This window comes from Mus caroli, unplaced genomic scaffold (assembly GCF_978045245.1).
Source record: "Mus caroli unplaced genomic scaffold, Mus_caroli_1 scaffold_7, whole genome shotgun sequence".
Lineage (NCBI taxonomy): Eukaryota > Metazoa > Chordata > Mammalia > Rodentia > Muridae > Mus > Mus caroli.
The window spans coordinates 29873853-29897693 of NW_028227262.1; the positions used below are offsets into that span (position 1 = coordinate 29873853).

The following is a 23841-nucleotide window of genomic DNA, read 5'->3' on the forward strand; positions in this document are numbered from 1 at the left end:
CATTGGTACACTTCTATTTAGGAGGGCTGTGGGAAAATTCAGTGGAATGATATATGTAGCGGACTAGCACAGAGCCGAGCCCGTGCCGAATCTTCAGGAAGAGAGCTGACTTTGAATCAGCTTGTCTCCATTCTCCCAGGTTCAATTTTCCTCTGATATCAAATTCCTTTTATGTCCTTTTCTCTGAGCCTTTCTTCTGAACCCAGATTGCCAGTATAACAATATAAAAGCCCATTGAAGGTGAGTAATTGAGTGACCCTTAAAGTTTGTAAGTCATTAGGACACAGAGTAACCGCCATCTTTCTCAGGGACACAGCTGTCTCTTAGTGTTCAGCAAATCTCTGTTCAGTACAGAAATATATTTGAACAAAAAGATTACATTGAATAAATGAACGTGCACATCTAAATGACAACATGAGAGAATCTTAAGGTTGGAGATTTCGAGAAACTCTCCAAGCAAGAGGAAGAAGACCCTTCCAGAAAGAGAACGTACTAGCATCCCAAGCTCAATATGGCTGGTACTCCTTAACCCAGCAAAGAGCTCTTTTCCTCCCTTCCTATTTTTGTTCAAAAGCCATTAGGGCTATGGGACTGTTGATAAGTGTCTATTGTCCCACTAGCTAAAGGAGATCGCAGAGTTCAGTTCTGGGGATTCATCATGTCTCTAATGTCTAGTGAGTATAGACAGGTTCCTATAGATGAGTCACTAACCACAATGTAGTGCTCATGAATAGCACTGTACTTTACCCTGGGGTAGCCACGGCTTTGGGATGAGGTCCTAGAGTTGACTAGTGAGTTAGGGTCAGAGATTATTTGTACTAACACACACACACACACACACACACACACACACACACACACACAGAGGAAGCTCTTGGCTCACAGTGCTCAGCAGGCTTCCAAGTCAAATTAACTCCTGCTGGCTTTAATGGATTAGTGATGGTGTCACATAGAAAGTCTGACACTTTGACCCCTACCTACTCCAGCTCTTCTTTGCTTCACCTTGTTGTCTCTCTTCCCCTCCCCACTCTGCTGTCTGGCCACAGGCACTATTGTAGTAGGCTGCCTCACTTTCCAGCTTCCAGTTGACTTCAGTGCGGGGAGAAGCAAGTGAGGACTCAGTAGGAGGGAAGAAGGCACTTGTAGGTAGATGGTGCTCCCAGGGCCTTCCTTGAGGAGCATCACCTGGTGGTCTTTGCCTCCTTGTCCTGTCACCAGGGAGCCTCAGTCACCTCTCAGGATGGGGATGATTGCTGCCGCCCCTAGGATATTATTCCACCTGTGGTCCTTTCACCCTTAGGGAGCACCGGAATGATCCCGATCTGGGTGTGCTCCCTGTTTCTTGCTGGAACCTAGTATCCAGAGGTTTAAGCCGCCTTGAAAAGAATGTTTACTATGTACAAATCCTATAGGTGAGGATTTGATATATAGGTGTCATCTAGGTGGAAAACTTCTATAGGGTTCTGCACTACGCCACAATATGCTGGAAACAGCATGGGTTGAGGTACAAAGGAGTTAGAATGTCCTGTGTTCCAGTCCAAGCAGAAGTCAGCAAGAACAGCAGTGGCTGCCATGGAGACTGGCCAGGGCCACCGTGTTTAAGACATAAGTGACCATTCATGTTCATCTTTGTGGGAGCTGGGTTTAAGAAAATGAGCACCTATATTTGTGTCACTTCCACTCGGCTATAAATCTTGGGACTATAGTTAGCTGGCTCTGCAATCCACTGGCCATGTATCTGTCTCCCTATCTAGCTGGAGACTGCTTGTAGACAGGCTTGCATCTTTGTGCTTTCAACATAGTCTGCGCTCAAAAAGATCCTCAAAGGAATGGGTAAAGGAGAATTCTTTGTCCAGGTCAAAGAGAGCTGAAACTACAATTATGGAAGGACACAGGGTGAGGTGCATTTTTAAGAGAAGGTGTAATCATAAACAAATAGGCGAGGAAAGAGTGGTGGGGGCATAGGCCTGGGTCAGCTGGTGAGAGGTAGCCCTGAGCATGCTCAAAAGGCAGGATTGACAATGGTAGCTAGAGGCCACTGTCTGAACAAATGATGCTAGGTGTCTCATACGTTCATACCATAGTGTTGGATGCATTCCTTGGTCTCACCCATAACTCTGCGGAATGGCTCTTATTGCTGCCGGAAGCAGTGACCCCAGTGCTCACCAAATATGCTCCTGGGGTGGAGGGTACAGGAATATGACTCCCTGTGTCACCCTCTTCAGTGTCCATATGTTCAAAAGTAAGTAAATAAAAAGCATAGAAGGACCTCTGTTGGAACAGTAGGTACAATAAGACTGTAGTCAGGCTAGCAGTGTGTTCCTTGGTGTCCAGCATGGAAATTTCATGCTTTACTGATTAAAGTGTGATATTACTAGAACCAACGCATATCTACCACAGTATTTAAACCGCTTTAGAGCATTTCAGGAGGACTGTGCATGCAGTTGCCGTGGCTCCCGGTTGACCAGCTGCTCCCGGGCTTTGCCTAGCCCCGTAGTGGTTAGATCAGCAAGTCGCATCAATAGTTACTAGAACTTAGAGACACCAACTCATGCCTCACCCCAGAGAAACTGAATCAGAATAGTATTCGTCTCTCAGTGCCTCCATCCAGCAACTGGGCCCCTGTAAATAGGGCACTTCCCCTCTCTCTCTCCCATTCCCTTTACCAGCTCTGGTTTATAGCATCTGGTTCTCAGCATGGTGACCAGAAGGAAATAGAATAATTGAAGTAGAATAATGACCACTACACTTCAGCTGGAGTGTTCCCAGGACAAGGTTTGTGGTGTCACTGGACTGTGATGTGTTGGTAGAATCCTTCTTCACCCAGTCTTTGCAATCTCCCAAGCCCTTTCACAAGAGAACGCTCAGTCTTCAGTCAGTAAGTGGGCTGCCTTGAGGATACTGAGCGCACACGTGTGATCTTGAATGGGCTCTATTTGTTCCTGGATACTTTCTAGTTACTTCCGTCCTTTGCTCATACCAAAATAATTATCCCCATCATCTCAAAACAGCCACTTAAGTCATGTGGCAATCATTGACATAAACAAGCCCCTGTCACCAGTGTCCTTGTCCCATCCCATGAGTCTTGTCTTCTGATATAACACTTTCACGGTGCTCACTGGCGTGCCTGCTAATGGCCTGGTCGCTGAGTCTGAAGACACCCTGAGCTTAGTGTTAGTTCACTCTGTGAGTTCTGCTACACGCCTGAATACAGAGATGAGAAACATGGTGAGACTCAAGGGGAGGCAGGGAGCAGCATTTCAGGCAGGGAAGCAGCAGACATTGAAACAGCATGAAACCAGGGACCTCCAGATGGCTGGAGTGTAAGGAGAGACCAGGAACCATAGAAGCCAAAACAGCAAAGGAAGCAGTGAACTTGGATCTGTAAATGACAGAGGTCACTGGTGCGCTTTCAAAAAATGACATGTTTCAGTGCGTGCTTCCATAAAGACTAAGTGCTGTGTGAGGACAGGGAAGACATGGAAGTTGGGGAGGCTAATTAACATCTGAGAGGATAGTAAGGTGGGAGTGGGGGAACGTGGGGGAGTGACACACTGAAGTCCCCAAGCATCCATGAGAAGGTTGGGACAATGAGCAATTGTATCCCCAACTACATTTTCTAATTTCTCTTTCATAAGTATTTTCTGATTTCTCTATAATCAGCATGTATTACTTATTTAGTAAAATAATTTATGTTTATCTGTTAGTAGTTCAAACTCAAGCCAGCAGGATTTGGAAACTGGTTGATGGGAGAGTATGAGGAATGCACCCCTTAGGCCAATGCTAAGGTGGGTGGTGTGCCCACCAATAAGGTAGGGGCACAAGGAACAGAGCTGGCATTCCTGATGGCTCAATGCAGCCCTGGACTGCTGTGACTTCCAGTTGATATCTTCCTAGCCTGTTGGTGCCCTTGGTTTTGTAATTCACCTTTCTGTCCTATACCAACTGGACAACTGGCTCCAGTACTATAAAGCCTAGGACTGCTGAAGCCACTCAGGGGCACACTTCTCACACTGTCAATAAATGTTTACCAAGAGCTTAGGGGATGCACTTCACAGGCAGACCTTGCGGATGGAAAGATGGAAAGCAGGCAGCATCTATTGTCCCAAAATGCCACCTAATTGGGAAGGCAGATAGAAATGTTTTGAAATCCCCTTAATACACAGACCACTTAAAACATACAATTCGAATGGAGTGTTATGAAGAAAGCAACAGATTCTTAGAGAGCTTATATGAGAGGAAATGACCCTGGCCAGGGGTTTGGAGGAAAGCTGTCATGAAGGGAGATGCTTGGGCTGAGAGCTGAAGAACTGATGCTGGAGAAAATCCAGACAAGGCTTTCTGAGGGGAAGGAGTAATCCCTGTGACTGTGCCTCGGGATGGAGGTGCAGCTACTCTAACCTTAACAACGCTGAGTCTGAGAAATGGACACTAGGTGATTCCATCATCGAGTAAACATCCTCCAGGACACTCACACAAACCTCCTTGGTACAGGTCAGTTGCTGGAGGAGGCCTCTTGATACAGAGAAGTAACAAGCAGCAGACACTCCACTTACTGATGGTACCACACAGCACGCGTCTTACTATGAGCATTTCAAAAATAAGTACACACATTTTTACATTTATTGATTGATTGTGGGTGCGACCTCCACTGCACACATGTGTGGAGGTCAGAGGACACCTTATGAGTGTCCACTCTCTCATTCCACCATGTGACGCCCAGGGATCAAACTCTGACAGCAGAGTCAATACATTAAGCAGCCACACAGCCATCTACTGCCATGTTTAAATATCACACACTGATAGCTGCATGTGTCACGCTATGATTGTTGTAGAAAGCACCAGTCACGTGAGGGATACATGCTTGTACAGTGATGTTATGACAGTCATAACATCAGTAAGTGTTAGGCACTTTTAGCTCCATTACAATCCTCTGGTACTACATTTTGTGGCACATGACTGAGGGATTTTATTTTATTTTATTTTTTTGGTTTTTTTGAGACAGGGTTTCTCTGTATAGCTCTGGCTGTCCTGGAACTCACTTTGTAGACCAGGCTGGCCTCGAACTCAGAAATCTGCCTGCCTCTGCCTCCCAAGTGCTGGGATTAAAGGCATGTGCCACCACGCCCGGCTCAACTGAGGGATTTTTGAATCTGAGTGAAATGCTGTTTGAATTCTACAGAGAGGAACAGGTCAAGGGTTGTAGGGAGAGAGGGACGATAGGCCTTAGAGTGCTTTGTAGGTCACTAGGACATCCCGGTCTTGCTCCTAAGAGGCGCTAAAGGTTTTGCAGTGGCTTTTATGTGGCCCATTTGGCTTCAGCCCAGATCATAGTTCCATCCGTGTCTGTCACCTGTCTGTTACTTGACACTTGAACCTGCTGGTGCTGGAGACCTGATCCCTCCTGTAGTCTGACAGGCAGATATGGGGTTCCCAGCTTCTGGGAGGAGCTCTGAGAAGGCTCCTCAGCACCTTTCAGACTCTCCTGAAAGTTGTTTTGCAGCTCAACTTTCCTCATGGCTTGGCAGACTTTAACACTAATGTGTGTACAAATTGCTAATTAATGGAATCGTTTGGATCTGAAAACATCTTGCTCTAATGGGAGCCTGCAAAGTGCTCACATTAATTCACAGGTAAAATTATTCTAGCTTTCTTTTTTAATTTTTTTTTTTTTTTTTTTGCCTTCTCCTTAGCCCAGCTTAATAGCTGGGGAGAGTTCTTCTAATTAGCCTCGTGGAAACCACTGGCCACAACCCTGAGCTGTAGTGCGTGCTTCTGAGCTTGAGAAATGTGAGCAGCTGTGGTTATCCAGGGAACAGGACTACAGATAAGCGCCAAAGATCAGAAGAGAAAGACCTTGGTGTCTGAGAGGATAGATAGGGAGAAGGTGACAATTTCCAGTGAAGACACTGGAAATGAGCCAGCCCCATGTGGGACTCAGAAGGGGCCTTGCCCTCCCATGTGTGCCAGAGGGCCCCATGGGACGACATTCCAGGCTGTCTCACCAGATCTCCTGGGATGGGGACACCTAGTGTATTCACTGTTCCCAGGAAGCTAACAGGAACTGCCCTAGGCTTCAGAGTGCCCTGTTATTATCACTTAAACACTCTGCTCAAGTCCCTTCCTGCCATCATTCCTAGTGAGCATGCTCAGTGCAGCCACTAAATGCCCCCCTTTTCCCCCATGGCAGAGTAGAATAAGCCACCAACTCTGGGGCTCCCTGATAAGACAAGTGTCCTCCACTAGGCTGTCCATTCATTTCTTTTCCTCCTAATGATATCTGGGTACTTTTAGTTTAATTCTTGATGATAAGTACAGGACAAAGTTTGCCATTTTAACTACTTTTCTGAGTGGCTCCAAGGCACTCTGTTTATTTGTGTGTTCCCCAAACTGAAACTCCAGGCTGTTAAATAAGAAGTCCCTTTCTATGGAGCTTTTGAGCGTAACATTCAGATGATGCAGCCCCTGGTAGAACTGAACAATACCCAGTGGTCCCCTCACTTACTACTAAAGAGGTGCCTTTACACCCTTGGCTCTGATACGTGGTTCTCAGAAATGCCCCACTGGTGAGATAGCATCTTCATTGGAAACCGCACCCTCCTGAATTCCTTTCCATCAAGCTGCTCTATGTTCTAAAACAGGGGCACTGGTGGTAGGCTCTGGTAATCCACCACGGAGAAGCCTGAGATGACTAAGTCCTCTGTGGCCGTGGGTAGTCACAGTGAGTTCTCGTGCTGAGCACTGCTCTGGAAGGAGACACACTAGGGTGTCTCTGAGATGGGCTATTTAAAAATCTTAATAGTTACAGATGAAAACAACAACATGTTCTCCCCCTCCGAAGCACAGCTCTGCTGCCAATCCTTTTATTTGGATGTGCCTCCAGGAGAGATTTGGAGTCAAGCCAACCTGAACTTAGATTCTAGACCTGTCACTCATTGGCTGTGACCTTGAGCCTCTGCTTGCTCATCTAAAGCCTGGGACTAGGGACTCCCACTTGAGCTGCTAAGAAGACTGCAGGAGGTCCCGTTAGTCTGGTACCTGAGGCCGCACTGGCTCAAAAGGGGAGGTGGAGGGAGTTTCTGCTGCTGCTACTGTTGCTGCTTTTGTTGCACAGGTCTCCAGGTGGTCCTGAACTCCATCATCAAGGCCATGGTGCCTCTGCTGCACATCGCTCTTCTTGTGCTCTTCGTCATCATCATTTATGCTATTATCGGCCTGGAGCTCTTCATGGGAAAGATGCACAAGACCTGCTACAACCAGGAGGGCATAATAGGTAAGAGGCGGGGCTCTGGGCAGCAGGTTTCCAGGAAGGTGTCATTCTCACTCATGGCTGCTTTCCCTTGAAGTAGATTGCTGCAGCCACCTGTGCTCCAAAACTGGATGAGGCATTCGGTTTCCCCGTACTTCAGACCACGATGACATGAAAGGCAGGGGTCAACCTTCTTTCCCTCTCCTTTCCAATGTCTGCATTCACTACCGCAGATCTCTGTTCAAACAGCAGGTGTGTGCTTTGTCCAGCACTGCTGATGCACCATGGAATGGATGGACACAATGGGAGAAGCGAAACTAAGCACCCACCATTTATCAGTTTCTTACGAGTGAAGCAGATTCTGAGTGTATGAGCTGCCATTGCAAGCGGATGAGCATGTGTAGCCAGCAGTAGGCCAGTGTGGTTGAGCATCCAAACCCTTCAGGATGTCTGTACCACCCTGACTCCCCATCCCCACCCATTTTCCTGTCCTCTTAGAGTTGCCTCTCTCTTCATCACAGTTACTATTTTCTTCTCCATCAAAAGCAGAACCCGAGGGTCCCTCCCTTTCCCGGAGTAGATGAAGAGGCTGTCATTAAATAAGCCCCTTGCCACCAGTTCAGCTCCATGTCACAACCATCAATCCTGCCTTTATGAGCCTCCCCTCTTTGTGTTCCTTCCATCAATCAAAGAATTTAACAGGCAGCGCTGGCTCATTAAGCACCTTCTTAAGTGGCACCAGAGTTTGGGCTTACAGGATAAAACTGCTCTCTTATGTGACTAACGTTTCAACTTGACCTTAAAAAAATAAATAAATAAACAGGGGCTAGAGAGGTGGCTCAGCCTTGAAGAGAACCAAGTCTTTCAGAAGACCCGGGTTCAATTCCTAGCACCCACGTCACAGCTCACAACCTTCTATAACCCCAGTTCCTAGGGATCATTTGCTTTTTCTGCCCTCCAAGGGCACCAGTCACCCAGATGGTACGCAGACATACATGAGAGCAAAACACTCAAACATATAAAAAAAAAAGTAGAAAAACACATTTACTTTTCTCTTTCTTGAAAAAATGGTAAGGTTTTAAATGAATAGAGTAGTGAGATACATATATACATAAATATACACATAAATATATATGTATACATTTGTATATACATACATACATAAACATGTATATATATACAAATATACAACATTGGAAATATCCATTCCAAAGCTATTGACAGTGCTAATGTATATTATTTCATTTTTAAAAACAGATCTGTCCTTTTCATTTGGACATTATTGAGGAAAACAGAGAGCATATGAGCATATGTCTGGAGCGCTAACAATGGAGGCTTCCTTCTGTCCTCTGTATCTTCCCAATCCCACGTAGCCTGAGCTGCAAGTTAGTGCAGTGGGTGATGGTAGTGCCAGTCTGTATAACAGAGTGAGATGAAAACCTTATGCCCAGAAGCCAGCATCACCACCTGGTATACACACAGGGTACTGTGACTAGGCAGGCTAACGGCTTCTGCAAGGTGGCTCAGTCATTGTTCACAAGGTCACAGTAAGACAAACAATGCCTATGAATCCATATTTACATAATCATCTTATTTTTACTTTTTAAAAGAAATTGTGTTTAGGATAAAGTATTCACCCTTGAGAATTTTCGAGTTATTTGAGTTGTAACTGTGCGAAATTGGGTGACAATTTAAAATGTTAGCTGATACAAAATTTTTAATAGGAAGAGCAGTTCTTGCCTTCCACTAAAATTCAGAGATATTCAACCTTGCTTAGAGAATATCAGCCAACATAATGACCCATAATGACTTCCTTTAATTCAAATTCTTTTCTTCTCAATTGATCTGTAGCTAACACCAAACCAGTAACTTACATAACTGGTCTGTAGCTAACCCTGAACCGGTAACTTATGTTAATGGTGCAGCTGGGTTGGGATGGCCTCAGAACTGACTGTAGCAACTTATGCAGTTATGTTACATAATTGGTGGCCCACTGGACCCAGACTCTTCATACTGTTGCAGAGGGACAGAGTCTCCATGAGTCCTCACCAGTTTGGCAGTGACCAATGGGGCGATACTCACCAATGAAATGGGAAGGAATTCTGTCATAGAAACAAAGACAGCGACTGTGCCATGCCATCAAATACTGATGTGCCACAAGCCATGGATAGCTGCTTAAAATCTTTTAGTCACCTCTGTCATCTTAAAGGGAAGATGACAGGCATACCTCTTCTCCTTCTGGTGAGGGTCTTGCAAGGCTGTGAGCAAAATGCAGCCTTAAATAATTGTTACCACCACAGGGTTTGTTTCCAGGCCTCAGCGCCGCCAAATGCAAGAAAATGATGAATATAGTAGACAAAACAAGATGGCGACCTCTTCCTAGGTTACATAGAGAGGCCCTGTGAAAAGCCATCCCCAGCACCAGAGACCTTCTTTCGTGCCCTTAGGAAGAAGAGCCAAGTTGGCTTCAACTTCTAGAGGGGTCATCTTAAGGTCATCCTGGCCTTGATAGTAAACAGGGCCAGAAAAATTACCTGAGCTATCTCATGCACCCTTCCACAGAGCTCATGACATCATCTTTAGGGTGTGTTTCATCTCCATCCTGTAACTTTCAAGACCAGTTAGTCTCCTGGGTGGAAACAAAATAAGCCAAGATATTGGGCAATGAGAGTAACATCCCTCAGAAAAGTACCATGAGGCTCCAGTTGAAGCCAGAGTCACTACTGGGAAAGGGGCCAAAGATTCCTGGCTGCAGCAGCCTTAATCTAGAACAAAGCAGTTGAAGTTCCCATCTTCCTTTCCCTTCCCACTGTCTGCCCCCAGCCCAAAGTCTTCTAGATTCTCCCAAAAGAATAGCATTTGGTTCCCACAGGTGAGTATCCCCACTGAGGAAGAGGACGAGCCCTCAGGGATCTGGTCTCTTTCATACCCATGGCCAGGAAGCAGTCCACTCACCCTTCAGACCCAGCATCAGCTGGTTTCGGGGTTTTGTAGAAAGCTTGTTGTTTTTGCCTAGAGTTTAGACATTAACCTATTTTCTGCCATAGGTAGTAGATTTTACAAAACGTTCAGTGAGTCTTTGTTATGATGTTAGTCTTCCTTTTAAACTCCGATCTTATTTCACAGACTGAATTTTATATTCTTCTAAATTTTCTAATCCATGTTTCTTGTAAGATCCCTGCAAGGAAGCTTTGGCCTGCCTCAGTGCTATTGTTCTGCCTTTAGGCTGTCCTTTCTGTGTCCAGTGTCCAGTGATGACTGTCTTAGAAGAGGCTGTTTTCTCCCAGTCTCTCCAGCAACTGCAAGGCACCCCTCCTGGTTGCGCAGCAGATACATTGCCATATGTCGATACCTTTTGTTTCTGGGTGTTCCATCTGTCCGGTGGATCTGGAGCCAGGGCGCTCGGTAGCTCTCCCCGGCACAGTAATTACCCCTGAGACTGGCACGGAATTTGTTGGCTAAACCTAGCAATGAAATCACTACCATTCTATTTTGCCTTCAAGTTGAGATCTAAAAATGTAATTGCTGTTGTCTTGGTGGTTTGGAATCCCGCTGCAAGCCCCTCCTGGGGTTCTGTGTGTTGCTGAAGTTGGGTCCATTCCTAGCATCTCCTTTATGTTACCGAAGACTTCATTTGCTCTTTCCACACCGACCACCTTCTCCAATTCTGTTCCGAAATGTACAGCCTACGTGGCTTTATTCCTCCATCCTCACACTCCTATCTCTCTCCCTAGGACCTCTGACTCTTTGGAAGAAAGCCAGGACATCTTTATGGCTATGTTTATTTCCCTTGCCCTGGGGTGCATGTCACTAGGACCCAGTGATCTGTAGGTTCACCTTTTTCAAGGGTTCCTTTTTATAGAGACCTATTTTTACTGGATCATCGCAGCTTCTTAATTGTTCTGTGATTTTTTTTTTATTATTGTTCAGGGAGGATTTAAAATAGCATAGCAGCCTTTGAGCCTGTGGATGATCTTCCCGAAGCTCAGTCCCTTCCTCCCTTTATCCATGAGATCAGTGCCCCTCGGTGTCACTTCCTGCTAATAGATAGCTATCTATAAATTCTCCAAGTATGTCCTCCCCGTGAGCAGTCAGAGCTGGCTTTGGCAGCACCACCCACCTTCCCCTATCTCCACTGTTTTAGGAACCGGTGATGCAGGACAGACTGTCAGCCCAGGAGACACATTGTAAATAGATAACTGACATCATTGTGCTACAGATAAATAGAATTATAGAATGTATAGAAATGCAAGCTTCCCTTTATCTGTTCATCATCTCCTTTGTCCACCCTCCCAACTCTGAAAGCTGGTTCCAGAGTAAGAATGGAATTAATGATCTATTTGGTTCCTGTTTTTTTTTCTTCGTTTCTCAACTCTCGCTTTTTAGGTGCTTTGCTTTGCTATTTTTAACGTATTATTTAGGTTTGAAAATAACTTTCATTTCTCTTCTTTCAACAGCATTAAATCCACATCTCTAAAAATTTGACAATTTTAAAAGTCATAAAAAGTTGCAACTAGGGGTAGCCCAGTTCAGCTACCTTAATACGTAGCCTCTAGAAGCCAGACTGTGGCTAAGAAAATGGTATGGATACTTGGTCCCCTCAGACAGCTGAGAGTTCAGTGACCTAGAGCTGTTCCCTTGGTCACTGCATATAGTACTGGGCAGAAAATAAGCCAGGAAGCAGCTTCATTCTGAGCAGTCCTAAGGCTGGGAGAGTTCCAGATGTCTGTCATCTGGAGAAAGGATAAACACACTGCTCAGTAGCACAGAGGAGCAGAGCAGCCTGAAGTGCAGCAGTGTGCTTGAACCCAGAAGCACGGGGCTTAAGGAAGGATGAAGAAGGAATGGGCGCACAAAGGCCTCTTGACGTTATTTACTGGAAACTTAAAGAAACGGCAAGCTATGAAGACGGAAAACAAATCAGCTCTTTCCGAGTTGGGGACAGAAGCAAGAATGGACTGCAAGCAAGTACGTGGGGGAAGTTGGGGGTGACATAGAGGAAGTGATAGGTGTCACTGCTGTCCCAGGAAGATACTGGCACATGCTTTGAACCGCAGCCCTCCCCTCCTTTCCCCTGAGAAGCCTCTCACAGTCAAGGGTTAACATTTCCATGCCCCTCTTTTTTTTTCTTGAGAGTAAACAGTTCCAATTAGAAGCCATAGACGCCAGCAGCCATCTCACCAGTCATCTTCCATAAAGAGCCTGTGTCCCATGGGCAAAATAACCACCCTGTGATGTTTTGGATCCTTGTAAAAGAAGAGAAGATTCTGGGCATCTTATTATCTCTAAATGAAGAACCACAGGCAGATTCTCTCTGGAGTTACATTTTTGCTGTTGTCAAAAGCAATTGTTTGTTCAAACTCGGATCTTCTGTTTGTTTTTGCCGTGATTCTCTATAGCTGCCAGATAAAAACCCTCGGTCTCCCAAACTCTGGGTTCCTTACATTTGTCTTCTGTTTTCCAGAACAATTTACACTTGAGACGGATGCATGATTATCCCTTTCTGATTGGCCACTTGGACATGCTGCCGTGCTATGCCCAAGCAGATAATACCTTAGTGTCTGTGAAATCAATTGTGGTTAAAATGCAGTGCTCACAACATTTGGTTGAAAATACTGACCTATGTCATTGTGCCCCTGAAACGAATGTCTGGCCTCACATGATTTTAAGCTCCACGGGAGGGCACTAACCGAAATGTGTGCGATTGCTGCTGTGGGTGCTCATCGACCTTATCCTGTTATTTTTCTCTCTAACGTTTTATCTTCATTCTCTGCCCATCGTTACCCCTCCTTCCCTCCTTCCGTCTCCTGTTTCCTTGGTGGTGGAGATGTTCCAGCAGAAGAGGACCCTTCCCCTTGTGCTTTGGAGACAGGCCATGGGCGACAGTGTCAGAACGGGACCGTGTGCAAACCTGGGTGGGATGGGCCCAAGCACGGCATCACCAACTTCGACAACTTCGCCTTCGCCATGCTGACGGTGTTCCAGTGTATCACCATGGAGGGCTGGACAGACGTGCTGTACTGGGTACGCAGATGGGGCACTCAGCGGGCGGGTGCATGGAGGGCCAGAGGCTTCTATTGACCCCTCACCTTCCTTCCCATGACATTGGGGTCACACGTGCCCACATAGGCTGAGGGGGGATGGATGAATGCCTTTGATTTGTTCCAGGGTTTTCCTGAGAAACAAGGCATAACTTGTCCACTTGCAAGGTTTCCCTCACTTTGGTGACGGGCATCTTTAGCTGGCTCGCCACAGTGTGGTTCACTGGTGTGCAGCTGACACTGTGCAGATGAGCTGGGCTAGCCCCAGCATAAGTGTTCCAGTGAACTCCTCTTCCTGCTCTCTACTTCTTTCTGCTCTTAACCTTCTCCTGCCTCTTACCTAAAATTACCTAAAAAGGAGTGAAGGCAGAATATGCAGAGGAAAGCCAGGGCTAATCTAAAAAGAGATGCCATAAAGAAAACGGCTTTTGTATTGAAATGTGTAACCTTGTGGCAAACTCTTACATTTAACTCTCACTTTTGTCTCAACCTATTAGACCACTCCATCAACGTCTCTCTCACTGTCAGCCAAAGGCTCTGCTTATTGTACAATGCATATTTAGAATGCCCCTCATTAGCTCTAACTAGCCACCACTGCTTTGCCACCTTTGAGCCCTTGAAGTGCAGGTAAAGATGCATACCATAATCTAGCTGTCTTCCTTCTGGCAGAGTCAAGCCCATTATTTGTAAAATCCCACGGAAAATACCATCTTTGTGGTTGGTGTTTTCCGCTTCTGCCTAAGAAATGACTTGCGGGAATCCAGTGTTGCTCTTCAGAATTTGGGCGAATAAAGCATGATACCAGTCTTGAAAATATCATCGTTCCAAAGTTTCTCAAATCGTCAAATCATAGAGCCCTGGTGAAAACATTTAAGAGACTGTGTACTCCTGTCTGCAAACCAGAGCCAGAAGAGTGAGAAAGAAGCAAGAGAAGTCCCGAGCACGGTTGCCAGAAAGAGGAGCAAGGCCAAGAGAAGCGGTCCCTTCTCCCAGAATCTGAGGCAGCTTTGTCACTGCACAGAGATGCAGCTTCCCACCGTTTCCATGGGCCATCTCCCATAAATCCAAAGCCTTTCTCTTCCCAGCCTTGCCACCACTGTTAGCATGGCAGAGTCCAGTGTTGCTGGGATGTTGGTACCTTTCTCTAATTGAACACTCTCAGCTTGCCTCTATCTGGATCCCAGCTAACATTTGCCGAGTGTCCTCGTGAGCCTGGGCGCTTGAGGTGCTAAGGATTTGGTAACGCGGACGATCCAGTTCTGTCTGTAGAATAGATGAGATTCTGGGCTGAGTAACACTGAAGCCTGTGCCATGTCAGGGTTAGTGTGTTCACATGCCGTCACCAGGCAACCCTGGTTGTCATCCATGTCCACCTCAAACTAAGAGGAAGCATTGAGAAACATTTTCAGGCTTGATCTTGATAAGAGGCTGGTAGTGTGTGATTTGAAAGACATTGAGATTGAAGTTGAATTTTTTCTAGTTAGGCAAAGTCTTCTATTTAGTAGAGCAGGTCAACTTCCTAGGAGGCCCTTACTAGTCCTTCTACTCTGCCTGAAGGACCTATTACTTTCTGCCCTGATGTGCCATGGACAGAAAGGTCTCTGCAAATAGGCAGTTTCCACCTATGGACCATAGACCATGTGACTGTGTGGTACTGGGCTCCAGAGTCTCCTCCTGTGAAACTTAGCCCCTGTCTTCAGTCGCCGTGGAAAAGCCAGCTGGAGCATCACACTGAGGGCAGGTGCAGGCATAGGGGAATACGTATAATTTGCTTTGCTGACAGCCTTGGTGTACTTTTCTGATCTTCCTTTATCATTCCCTCCCTCTTCGTCACTACAAGTCATTGATATCACCCCAGCCAGATGTGACCCTAAGATGCTATCATAGTGACAGCCAGAGTGGGGACTGTACAGAGTCACACAACAGTAACTACCAATTTCCAGCAGCTGTGTTGTACCTTCTTTCCCAGGGGGTGTGATGGAGCTCAGGCTGGGGACAGAAAAATTGTCAGAGGTGAAGGAGCTCTAGGGTCTGGGGATGGGCCTCGCTTTGACATCCCCAGCATCTTTCGGAAACAAACAGATTGTGTAAGAGCATATACGAGTTGTGTGTGCTTGTGAGTATGTGTTGTGTGCACATGCAACATATATACACACACTCACATGCACGTGTACACACACACACACACACACACACACATTGACACTGTGCTTCCTACTGGTTATTCATAATGGAGGCACCTCCTAGCTCAGTGCTCCTGCTGCCAGACAATTCCTCTAATTACTTTGACCTTTCTATGGCCATTTTATTTTCTATTCTCTTTCTCACTCCTTTATTTCCCTTAGGCAATCCTCCTCTTCAACTCTAGGCTTATATCACTAAGCCCAGGGATTCAGATCTCAAATGTTTTAGCACCAAAGGTATAAAATTCCTCAGAGATGCCTTTACCAGTCCCTGGCTAGGAACTTAGTGAACTTAGTGTTCACAGAAGTTCTCCAAGCTGTTGGGATGCAAGTTTGAGTTTGACACCCTAATAGGACCAGCAGAATCACCACAGTGCTACTAGGATTCTGCTGGGTTTGAACCAGTGTGAATCTAGTTTCCAGGGAATATGGGCCTTCCTCTCAGAAGGATGCAGCTCTCTTCAAGTGCAAATTTCAAGTCTAGAGGACCCAGAGAGGAGCAGTGGAGACTGCTCTGTGTAGCCTGGGTGGAACCCCCAGAACTAGTTTCATCTTAAACATCTAAACGGCATTATAGAAGTTTCTAGAGAAAAGAAACTAAAGTAAAACTCAGGCTTCTGTTTAGTTTTCTTAGGAAATAACTCTTTAAACCAAAGCCTCTCTATGTACTCCCAGAATGTCCAAGTGTAAAAAGTAAGACAAACAAACAAAAGCAAGGAGGAGGAGAGGAAAGAAATGGGAAGAAGAAGGAGAAGAAGAAGAAGAAGAAAGAAGGAGAAGGAGAAGGAGAAGGAGAAGGAGAAGGAGAAGGAGAAGGAGAAGGAGAAGGAGAAGGAGAAGGAGAAGGAGAAGGAGAAGAAGGAGAAGGAGAAGGAGAAGGAGAAGGAGAAGGAGAAGAAGAAGAAGAAGAAGAAGAAGAAGAAGAAGAAGAAGAAGAAGAAGAAGAAGAAGAAGAAGAAGAAGAAGAAGAAGAAGAAGAGAAGAAGAAGAAACCATAGCCTTAAGAAGAAGAAGTAACAGCAATAGCACCATCATCACCACCAAGCAAGAGAAGGAAGAATCTAGGGTCAAACAACATCCCCATTGATTTTCTTATCTTTTTTTCAGATGTGAGGTTGTTTTTTTTTAAACCTTTGAACCAAATAGCTGCCTAACACAGAGAATCTGCTACCTAAACAACATGCTGGAGGGTTACAAACACAGTAATGAAGAGAATGAGCATCTCTCAGAGCTTTCATCTTCTTGCTTACTCATCCATTCATACATCCATACATCCATACATCCATACATACATCTATCCATGCATACATACATCCACCCACACACACACATATATTTGCTCACTTCTTTGATTTTACTCATGTTAGATGAATTCTTGCAGTCCAATAATTCAATTTAACATCTATTTATTGAGCATTTCTTTTGTTCTGAGAAGCAGAGATGGCATGGAGTAGGGAACAGAGAAGAATAAGTCCTGCCTTCCAGGAGTTCAGAATATAAGGCATTCAGTATTTACAAAGGAGTATGGCTCCCTGATAGAATTACATGGTTGTATAGGAAATAGACAACCCTGGGAGACCTGGGAATTTTTGGTCTCAAGGCTGGACAGGTAACCAGAGAACAGATGCTCATATCTTAGGAAAGCATTCATTAGCAGCTTTGGATGTTGGAATGAACTGTGTTTTAGTTTCTTAACAACCCCAAGAAAGGAGTGGGGTTCCCCAGCATTCTTGCTCACTGTGCTGATGGGATACAGTGTTCTGCACCAACGAGGACCATATTCCTGCTAGCAGCACTTCCCACTGTGAGTCAGCTGTTCCCAACATGGTGATCAGACCAGGATATCACTCTCTCTGTCCATATCCTCCCCACGAGGTCAGGAGTCCAGCCCATCTGCTTACAGAAGTCATTTGAATGTACAGTTTTGTTTGCTAGCTTGCCTGGCTGTTGGGATCAGTTGATTTCTCCTACCTAAATGAATCTCATACTGTTTCAGCTGCCTGGGGAACTTTCAGCAAAGAATGAGTAGGTGCACACAGCTAGGGCAGGATTCAACTTGCTTCTTACTCTATGACCCCTGGGGTGGACATTTATGTTCCAGGCAACATAGGTCATCAAGTGTCAATAGCCCTTGATGAGTAATGGCCTCTCTTGGTACTTGTGGAAAACATCTAGTCTCTAGATCCTTAGAGCCTGTGGTGAGAAGGAGAGGTACACGTGATGTGAAAACTCATGGAAATCAGCTTGGATCAAAGAGGCCTTGAGATGTTCATGGGGGGGGGGGGAATTGATTTCCGCTCCCTTCAAGGAAGAGATTCTGGTGGATTTGAAAGTATAAGGCAGGGGCCCTTACACCCAGTTAGATGCTAGTTTCAGATGTGTCTTTGGTATCTTCCTTTGTCCAGTCTCGGTTAGATAGGGAGGCTCTGTGTCTGCTTCAGAGAAGGAAGTCCCAGCATAGTTTCAGGTCTGGGGTCCTGAATGCTGCTGACTTTGAACATGAGGAACCAGGATACCTCCTGCCCTCTTTAGGGAAGCTATAGAGCTCCTGCTGTTACAGATTCAAACACCTCTATCAGTGGCTTGAGGAGACCTTCTGTGTTTGCATCACCAGAAAAGGGTGACAGCAAGCTGGATCCCTGTTTGATGGGGTTTTTTTTATTCTTTTCTTCAGTGTAACTCTAGTCCCCAGGGTGGAGATAATGATCACATTACTTCAGCATCACCTTGCTTAAGAGCTAAGCCACCATGTGTACTCTTCACCCAGTCTCCACCCTGAAAGTAGGTGGCCTGGAACAAGAGGGAAGAGCAAAGGGTGCTTTCTTTTTAGACTGAAGGATCTCCTTCAGATGGCTGTCTGCTTAGGCATGATGGATTGAGACCCCCCAAGAAATGTCCTTGACAGCAATCTGTTACCAACCCCTCACCTGTCTTGAACTCCTAAAATAAATATCCCATAGTCAAGGAGGAGACCAAAGCAGAAATATGGGATTGGGTGTGGAAACCTTGAGTTTCCTCTTTCTGGTCCTAGTTTCTGTGGACCCCACAGTCTTCAGATCTCTAGTTCTAGGCACTGAAGTCCTTGATGAAACTAAGGGATCTTGTCTTATGTGCACCAGAGGAAAGAACCCATAGGCTAATCGGGAACCCAAGGGACCCTCTAAGGCAAGAGGGCTTGTGTGGCCTTCAGTACTATTTGGGGGGAGGAAGGAATCCATTCTAAGGAAGCTAGAGGAGGTCACCAGCCCTGCCTCTGACTCACTGTCTGCCCAGGCTCTGGAGGCAGCTCTGCTCTGAGACCCCAGCTGCAGAGAACATGCCAGCACCCGCTGGAACCTCTGTCCCCACCTGTCCCATGGGACAAGTTAAGGCACACTGCTCATAACAGACCAGATTATCTTCTGTCCCTTGGGGTTGATGTCGCCCAAGTCAGAAAAGTTATTAGAATAGTTTAGTAATCCGGAAGCTGAGTATGGGCTCTAGGGGGTGGCACACTGCTGGATGGTGCCCAGGCTTGTGTGCCTGTCTGCCTATTTTCTGGTAAGAGTGTATCATTCTCACCAGCTTTGACCATTCTCCACGTTCTCCCTAAATATGACAGCAGGGCTGAGAGCAGCACTTCTCAACCGTCATGATGCCATGAGACCCTTTAATACAGTTCCCCATATTGTGGTGACCCCCAACCATAAAATTATTTTGTTGCTACTTCACAACTGTAACTTTGTTGCTGTCATGAATCATAATGTACATATCTGTGTTTTCCCATGATTCTAGGCAACCCCTGTGAAAAGGTTGTTCAACCCCCAAAAGGGCTACAACCCACAGGTTGAGAATCACTGACTTACAGGGAAACAAAAGAGCATGCTGCTGCTTCTGACCTATGCTAACAATAACTGAAGAGGAAAAGCCAGAAAGATGCTCATTGCTTAAGGCCCAGTTTCCCCAAGACTCCCTCCCTTGCCTGGCACCTAGCTGGGGTTGCTTTACTGCAATCTCAAGTCCAACACAACACCCATATCTTATACATCCCTCATCAAGCATGTGGTGCATAAATACGGATGCAATGTGAGCAGGCAGAAGGCCCCTCCCCATGTCACAGTGGCATGTGCAGGCCCTGGCATGGCAAAGCCACATGGCTGGGTACATGGCTTCCTTGCCTCTCTCTCTAGTCCTATTTCATCTTTCTTGCTTGTGTCGATTGTTTTGCTTTCCTCTCTCTGGCCTAGAGACAAACTGAACAACTAGTTCTAGTTCCACCGGTCTGTTTTCCCTCACACTTTGGGCTTAGCAGATTCCTCCTGGTCCAGGAAGGGCCTTGGGAACAGAATCCACATGAAGGCTGGATGCCCCGCCTCTGCTAGCCACTGCTGCTTGGCTGGATATTCTACTCTTCCCTACACTCCTGCTCCATGGCCAGGAAGACTTTATAGCTGTGTACATGGTTCAATCAATGGCCAAGTCCCTGAGGGGTTGGGGTTTAGCTACTGCTACCACAGGGTCTTTGGACCCTGGACCTTCTTCCTGCTCCATAGCGCCTTCTGCTGTCAGTGACTCGAGTGTCCAGTCCACACAGCCCTATCTGATATGGCCCTTGCTTCTGCAGCCTCATCCAGCAGTCTTATCTATTTCCTGCTCCCCACTTCTTACACCCTCCTACAATTGCATCTCCTACCCTGTTTTATCATTTGCATACATACATACATACATACATACATACATACATACATACATAATGTTCTCAGCTAGCAAAAGCTTTCTATTTATAGTACAGAGCCAAGTCTTAAATTCATCAATGCAACTCAGACATTTCCTGAGTGCCTATCAAATGCAAGGCACTGCTCCTGGCACATGGAATTCACCAGTGACGCAAACAAACCAAAGCCACCTGTGCTCATGAAGCCACACTACAGCCTATAAGACAGCAGATACCCATTGTGACCCACAAGGAACCTACCCAGTCAGGAAGTGATAAATGCTATGGAAAACTAGAGCAAGGCACATAGGAATGGGAACAGTCAACAGGGGTGAAGTTGAATTGCCCTGCAGTGTGGACATGTGTAGGGAACTCTCCCTTACCAGCTCAGTTCAAACCAATGGGGCGGCAACACACTCAATTCTGATACAAGATCTCTAACTAAAACATCAAGCCATTCTGAGCACAGGTCTCTGAGTGCTTCTCTATCTTTAGTCCGATCACACAGAGAACAACACATCTATAACTCAATTGAGGAACAAAGGTAGAAAGCACATCGAGGCAGCAGTTGTCAAGTTTATTATTCCTCGGGAAAATGTCTTGGGGTGTCCATGACAACAGTCATCATGCAAATGTAAAAACTACACTTAACTTCCAGGCTCGGAGACAAGACCCAGGGATCTACTTTCATTGGTTGTCGCCAATTGTCCCAGCATTGGCCATCTTAGGGCCCAATGTACCGAAGACACACAATCCTGCCCTTCCAGATACAATTGGTATCATGAAGATAATGATACTAACCAGGGTCCACGAGCTCTGCCATGGTTTCCACATCCAATCAGCCTGTGGTGGTTGCAGATGTGGGTTGAAAAGGCCAGAGCTCTGGGATAAGATGAAGTGCGCCATTTCTATTTATTTATTTATTTATTTATTTATTTATTTATATATTTTCTTTATTTACATTTCAAATGCTATCCCGAAAGTTCCCTATACCCTCCTCTGGCCCTGCTCCCCTAACCATCCACTCCCACTTCTTGGCCCTGGAGTTCCCTTGTACTGGGGCATATAAAGTTTGCAAGACCTAGGGGCCTCTCTTTCCAATGATGGCCATTCTGCTACATATGCAGCTAGAGACACGAGCTTTGAGGGTACTGGTTAGTTCATATTGTTGTTCCACCTATAGGGTTTCAGACCCCTTCAGCTCCTTGGTCACTTTCTCTAGCTCCTCCACTGGGGGCCGAAGTGTGCCATTTCTAAACAAGCGCCTGATGGTGCTGGTGGTTGAAGCCACACTTTGAGAATGTCTGATGAAAGTTGGTCAGGAAGCCGGTTCCTTCAGAATCTAGAATTTTATGAACTAAGTTCACCCAAGACAACCTTGGGGCTCATTTCTTATTAACCAGAAGTGAAGTGTGTTCAGTGCTTGGAAAACGTTAGAAGACGTTGATTTGAGGAGCCGAGTCAGAATGAACTTCCTCTTTAGTAGGAAATGCTGTCCCGTGACTTCACACCCCTTCCTGCTTGAAGTGTAAGGAATGTCTGTCGGCCACTTCAGGGGACATAAGGAAGAGGCTGGGAGTCAGTGGACAGGGGGTTCTGAAGAGATGTTCATAGCAAACTCCCCTGAGCCCAGAGGGGCAGTCGTGGCTCTCATGGCCTCCAGTTCCTTCAGGGGCCTGTGACTTGCCATAGAGTGTCTCATCAGTCCAGTTGTCACAGGCTAAGTACCTCTTCCATCTAAGCTGTGGTGTCAGTGACCTTATGTGTCAGCCCCTTCTCTGACACATAAGCCAGGAGAGTACTGCCTTTCCTGGCCCATTTGCTTGTGAGGCACCGAGGTCAAGCCCTCTATTGCCCAGACTTGAGGAAGAAAGATCATGTTCTCTTGTGATGTAAGCCTCAGTATCCAGCTCTGTCAGTAAAGCTGGACCTTTTCACAGCCCAAGGTCAGACCAGCTCAGGGTACATCTTAAGATTTAATGGCCACAAAAGCCCAAATGGGCAAAGGCCACTCAAGGATTGGGGAAAAAAATGTTTTGTAAGGTGACTCACCTTCCTAGACAAGTGTGTAGGAAAAGCACTGGGAAACTATTTTCTTTTCCAGAAAATGGAACAGGAGACAGGGTCAGGCAAGATCCCCCTCTCCCTCCCTAGACTCTGCTGCTCAGGTCAAGATTGGAGGAATGGATTTTGAATAGGGGTGAAGCCAAAGACAGTGGCAGTTCCTGGTCGCCTTAACAAAAGCCCAGTTCAGCCCTTATGCTTCCTGTGGATCTGTTCACACTCCCTGTCTGTCTGTCTGTCTGTCTGTCTGTCTTACCCTCCACTTTGCTTGCTCTGTCCTAACTCTCCTTCATCTTTCCAGATGCAAGACGCTATGGGCTATGAGTTGCCCTGGGTGTATTTTGTCAGTCTGGTCATCTTTGGATCCTTTTTCGTTCTAAATCTGGTTCTCGGTGTTTTGAGCGGGTAAGCTGACCACTTCTGTGTCCTCTTTACAACGCAGCCGAGCAAGGTCCCAGGTTCAATGCAGAATCCTCAGAGGCAGGACCCTAACAGGCCCAGGAAAACGGGGAAAAAACATCTCCATACAAGACCAGATTCTGACCATTGGCTGCACAGGCGCTTTAGCCTCTGAGTTGCACCTTGAGGATCCCGGGTCCCGCGCTGCTCAGCTCGGCGCTGGGGAGCCGGTGGCTGGCGCTTGGCCGTGCTCGGTTGCTGTGTGTGCCTGACTAACTATCATTCCATTCTTCCAGGTCAATGATGCCGTAGGAAGGGACTGGCCCTGGATCTATTTTGTAACACTAATCATCATAGGGTCATTTTTTGTACTTAACTTGGTTCTCGGTGTTCTTAGCGGGTAAGCAGGACCAAGGAAATGGTCTTGATTTTTCCATTAATTTGTATTTTATTCTCTCTGCTATTCCTGGCACTCTTCTGTTTCTGGCTCTGATGAACCTGGGATCAAGGGTCACTCAGGAGCCTTGAAGTGAAGGTCTTTGGCCTGACTGTGAGGAGGGTCGGATGGAGGTAACTCATCAGAGACGCATGATGAGTTCAACCAATATGCCACCACACACACCAAGACCTTCCCAGTCCCCAGGGACTCAGGCTGCTTCCCTTTGGGCCATACCCACTCAGCCTGAGGAGCAGCAGTGCAGAAAGAGTCTTGAGTGGGGATAACTTCACAGCAGGACTCTGAAAGAAGGTTCCTGTGCACACACAACACTCACAGTGTCCTTGGGAATAAACACAGGCCTGAGCCTATGAGGCAGCTATCATCCGCAGGCAAGTGAAAGCTTTAAAACACTTTCATCGAGTCAACAGGCCAGAAAAGGAAGAGTTTGGTTTAAAATACAAGTTGATGTGGCAGGATGGCTCAGTGGTAAGGTATCTGGCTCCCATGGACACTCTCTGTGTTCTGTCCCAGCACTATAAAAGCCAAAGACAGTCAAAACTCCATGACTGTGTCTGTATGTGTGTGTATGCACATACATTTATGTACAAAGAAATATAGACTACAAGTGTAACTCTCATTTCAAGGTCAAACAGTCGATTGTTGATCTTTGCCTTTCTGCATGTGAAGGACACAGAACTATTTAAGGCCACAGGTTAGCATGAGGTTAGAGAGGAGGTGTAATTCATTTTCCTTCAGATTTACCTAGGTGGCCA

The 23841-nt window shown here is 46.2% G+C and overlaps 1 protein-coding gene across 15 annotated transcripts in view; it reads left to right on the plus strand.

Annotated features, from left to right (window-relative positions):
* Positions 1 to 23841, plus strand: part of Cacna1c (calcium voltage-gated channel subunit alpha1 C) — a 623917-nt gene that overhangs the window by 443474 nt on the left and 156602 nt on the right. For 14 of the 15 annotated variants that reach the window (XM_085840086.1, XM_085840073.1, XM_085840074.1 and 11 more), the window contains exons 6-8: positions 7115 to 7273; positions 13077 to 13273; positions 22532 to 22635. In XM_085840086.1, the coding sequence (XP_085696212.1) occupies positions 7115 to 7273; positions 13077 to 13273; positions 22532 to 22635 (460 nt within the window). The remainder of the gene's footprint in view (positions 1 to 7114; positions 7274 to 13076; positions 13274 to 22531; positions 22636 to 23841) is intronic. The other variant, XM_085840075.1, reaches the window with a different exon arrangement.